Source organism: Stegastes partitus, unplaced genomic scaffold (genome assembly GCF_000690725.1).
Source record: "Stegastes partitus isolate 25-593 unplaced genomic scaffold, Stegastes_partitus-1.0.2 Scaffold1435, whole genome shotgun sequence".
In the NCBI taxonomy this organism is placed as follows: domain Eukaryota; kingdom Metazoa; phylum Chordata; class Actinopteri; family Pomacentridae; genus Stegastes; species Stegastes partitus.
Window position 1 is genome coordinate 1 of NW_007579166.1, and position 4,725 is coordinate 4,725.

Genomic DNA, 4,725 nt, shown 5'->3' on the forward strand with positions numbered 1-4,725 from the left:
TGTTGTGTTTGGGTTTGTCTTTAGAGTTTAGCTGTTTTCTTTAGCTAGTTAGCTCACTCTGTTAACCTTCATTTTGGTTTTATTTGGTTCTTTGATTGAGCAACACCCACTAGCTCACGTTTCTGTGTAGAATTACCACCATTATGTCTGTTCAGTTTTGTAGCGAAGCCATAAATTGCTTTACTTCACCAATAATGTCTGGGTTTTTCTTTTTTGAAAGTCACTACATACAAACCAAAAACAGTTCAAACAGGATGGCAACACGAAACATCTGCTGTCTCAGTCTGCAGCTGAGAATCAGTGTCAGCAGAAGTCTCCAACCCTCACAAACTGACCTCATGAGTTCAGGTGAGAACGTTGACCTCCACTAGCAGCAGCAGAGCTTTGCTGTCGCCATCAACAGAGCAAACTAAACTAATACTGTGCCTCATTTTTCAAGTGTTTGGCCCAAAAACATGGATGTGTTTCTGGCCTCTAGCAGCATGTGTGCAGTGGGACGGCACCACTGGGTCGGTTTGTGCTTGTAATAAGACAGGCCTGCCTTCCCCTTCAGGCCTCTTTGTGGTCGCTGCGGTTACCATGCTGTTTCGGGCTCTATAATTGAGTCTTGCGTTTTCACCCTGGATTCTGCAGACCTGGACAAAGCATTGATTATTCCTGAGCGGCGGATGGGCCGGGGCTTTACTGAAAGCACAGTGGAGACAAAAGCTTATTTGATCCACTCATCACAACGGAAGATGTCTAAATTTAACCAAGAAACAGTCTGCTAGTGCTCCTACATCATTTCATGGCTTTTAAAACAGCCATTACTTGATTATAGATCAAACAGGCTTAACAGCATGAATGCTATAAACAGAGTTTTATGTGTTCGGAAAAAAAATATAAAAATAAATGAACAAAGATCTTCTTCAGGTTGATCAAATTTAGTCTGAACAGAATCCACTTTATGACACAAACTTTGGGTTCATGTAATTTGCATTCTGAGTTTTTATTTTGACCAAATGCTCAGCAGTCACATGTTCAAGCCTCTGATGTCATTTTTAGTAGCTGAAAGTCGTAGCAGCAGTTGTTTGGAGGCCACATGTTTGACCATGAATGAGGTACAAATCTAGTTTAAACGTCAACAACCTGTACAGCTGCATCCATTTCATCCATGCACGTTGCCGTTTTAATGGATGTTTCTTGGTGTCTTGCTGGCTGAGAAGGAAAACACGATGCCTAAAACTTTGATTGGCTGTCACTTGGTAAAACAGCTGCCAATGTGCTTTCTACAAATGCATGAAAGTGTGATACTGGAGTGAGACTTCAACAACAGTGATACAGCATGGACAGTCCAAACCACACATTTACATGGTAGAACATGACATCTGGGCTGCAAGGTGGATCGGTGGTTAACACCATCGCCTCGCAGCTAGAAGGTCGCCGGTTCACGTCCCGGTGAGGACACCCGGGATCTTTCTGCGTGGAGTCTCCATGTTCTCCCCGTGCAGCGTGGGTTCTCTCCGGGTTCTCCGGCTTCCTCCCACAGTCCAGAAACATGTTGAGGTTAATTGGTGATTGTAAATTGTCCGTAGGTGTGAATGTGAGTGTGCTTGGTTGTCTGTCTCTAAGTGTAGCCCTGTGATAGACTGGTTACCTGTCCAGGTGAACCTGCCTTCACCCTGAGTCAGCTGGGATAGACTCCAGCCCCCCTAGTGAGGATGAAGGTGTAGAGATGATGGATGGATTTTGACATTTCTAAACAGTGTTTCCATTGTGAGCTGGCATACTGACGGTTTGCCGCTACAGAAACTGCATCACGGAAATTTCTGGACTGAAATCTGACCTGGGCATCCTGCTTCGCCACTGGAAAGTTAGAAAGTCTGAGACTGATCTTTTGTTCAATCTTTTGATTGTACCATAACGTATAGCATCAGGGCTCATGCATGTATTTTACAGTTAGCCTTTGAGCCATACTCAAAGCACATGGAAATCTTTTTTTTTGTTTTGTTTGAGGTTTTTCTGAAACTGGTGCTTCAGTCACTTCATCAAATCTCTTCACAGCAGCTCAGGGATGTGAGATGTTGCCATCAACACATTAACATTTGTTCAAGAGGTTTCCTCATGACTTCTTCTCAGCGTGGCATGTGAATGACTTTCCCAATGAGTTTTACTGCATCAACAAAACTAGAGAAATTACTCGATCATCACCCCTCTAAATCTGCAGTGAGATGTTCTACGAGGTTTATGAAGCGGTTCCTTTACTTCAGTATGATTTGCACAGTAACAGTTCTGCATGATCGCTGATTTATCGGCTTCAGCAGCGAGCAGAAGACTGTTGCAGAATCCATGTCTGCAACACATTCAAATGGTAGAAGAATAAGATATAAAATTGACATTTCTGATTAAAATGAAGGCAACCGTAGCAGCAGTGAGGCCATGGGGTCATAAAATCCTAAACCAGTTGATGCCAAGATGCATACAAAGAAACCAGAGACTCCTCTGTACCCAGGAAGTTACACCTCTGGTTAGAAAGAGGGTGCTGCAGAGCTTTTCTAGACCTTTTAAACAAATTCAAACTTTGGGATTTATTTTAAATGAACAGTGTGTTTTCATGGTAATGAATTAACAATTAGCGCTACATCGAGGCTTTTGATGTGGTTTTAGACATTCAACCGTTGTTCATTGTTCCTGGACTGGCTCGTGTAGTCTGGATAACCATTAGTACACAGGGAAACATACATAGCTGGAAATAGTCTTAAATGTTGTCACACTGTCCTTTTCTATTCTGCTGGTAACTCTAGATGATTACAGAGCTCTGGGAAATATTCAGTGTGCAGTACAGTCAGAACATAGTACAGATAGACAGTATGGTCTTACCCTTACCTTAGTCTTTTTACTCTACACCTTTCTACGTAAGTTACCTTGAATGCTCAAACACTCCATTTTCCGTGGGGGTCAATGGGATGTTCTACCTACGGAGGTCACTAAATCAGACTTTTGATACCTGCAGCACATCATAAGTGTTGCTTTAGCTCTACGCATGGTTTCTGTTGACAGCAGGAACTTGGGAACCACAACCCAGTGTTTCCTTTTAGCCTTGAACAAAACAGGGCTCAGGTGGTTGTCGTCTTTTCGTAAGGTTGGCGGTTGGATCCCCTCCACAGTCGAGGTATCCTCGGGCAAGACTCTGAACCTGAAGCTGCTCCTGATGGCAGCTCCGTCACCACTGGTGTATGAATGTGTGTGTGAATCAGAAACACATTGTAAATGAGAACTGGTTCTTCGTTAACCTACCTGGTTATAAAAAAAAACGCCTCCTTCAAACCGAGTCGACCAGTATAGAATACCAGTATCCGTCTTTATTTGAAATGAGCCCAGTGATTATTTTCTGCTTTCTTAAAATAACACTGTGTGCTATCGGCAGTTTCTTCGTCTCCATGCTGCTGCTGCTGCTCGTTGCTCTGAATAAACCACTGAAATGCTCTACATCAAAGCTGGACACTCCCGTCTCAGAGCTTCGGTGTTTCCGCTCCATTAGGAAGGCAACAGAAAACGTTCCCACCTTCTTCCAACATGGCCGAACATGCGGTCTGCTGGCGACAACAGCGTGCTGACAGGCTTTCAGAATTACAGGCTTTATTTTATTACATAACATTTTCTTTAAGGACTACATAATATTGGACAGTTTTACAATCACTGCAATAAATACAGCTTGGGAATACAAGGGGAACAACGTTTAAAAAGTAGGTCATGTGATGCACGAGGACATGATGAGAACTGTGCAGGTAGCTCAGGTTGAGTCACCTGACAGCCATCAGGGTCTGCACGCCTATCATTTAAAAAAAAACAACAAAAAAAACCCAAAATGATCTAGTGATTAAGCTTAGTAAAAAAAACTAATTAAAGGACACCAGTATCCCAAACTGGCTGCGAGAACGAATACATGGAGAATACAAAGGAGAGGCACATAAGTTGTAGTCGAGGACGACACATGAGAATCCCTTCACATGGATTTGCAACGCTTCAGTCCTCCAATGCAGCAGCTTCACCCAAAACTACACAAGCGACATTATCACTACGCCAGCGTTCCATCACTGAGACAGGAAGTGGGTGTTAGAAAGACTGCTGTTAAGCTTAAGAACATTGTCACTGCATCTCGTTATACTACGCTACTACAGCTTCTTATAACCTTTGCTGTTCAAAGAGTCTACACGAAGAAGGAAAGTACTCAAGGCAACGTTTCATTTTATGCGTCAAGAAAATAAAAAGACTAGTGAGGACATCAGAAGACCTCCTCCTTTGCGTAGTGGATAAAACACACTTGTTAATACTGCTCTGGAGTTGGAGGTCTCCGCTAATAGTCAATGCTCTGGTCGTTGTAATGGGAGCTGTAGTCGTCATGGTAACCTCCGTGGTACTCTTCCTCCTGGAATTCCACCTGATAGTCACTGTCGCTAATCTCGGAACCGTTGGTGCCGGTGCCCTGGCTGCCGTTGGTGTGGATGACCGGCTCGGTTGGGGGGGCGCAGTACTTGGGGTCGTAAACCTGTCTGCCCAGGCCGTATACACTCATTCCCCTCTGGGACGCCACCTTGTTTGTGCCCATCTGGAGGGAGATGGTGGAGTTGTCCAGCGGCTGCAGCGCCACTTTCTGGTCAAAGATGTCTCTGCGGGTCCCCGGAGCTGACATGCCGGCCTGCAGTAAACCAACAGTGCAACATGACAAAAGCAGCATACGTGTAC

General features: G+C 44.1%; 1 protein-coding gene across 1 annotated transcript in view; it reads right to left on the reverse strand.

Moving 5' to 3' along the window:
* Positions 1-3,601: 3,601 nt before the first annotated feature.
* Positions 3,602-4,725, reverse strand: part of cnn3a (calponin 3, acidic a) — a 23,106-nt gene continuing 21,982 nt past the window's right edge. Inside the window, exon 6 of the mRNA XM_008299579.1 lies at positions 3,602-4,588. Coding sequence (XP_008297801.1) covers positions 4,337-4,588 — 252 coding nt within the window. The 3' untranslated portion in view covers positions 3,602-4,336. The remainder of the gene's footprint in view (positions 4,589-4,725) is intronic.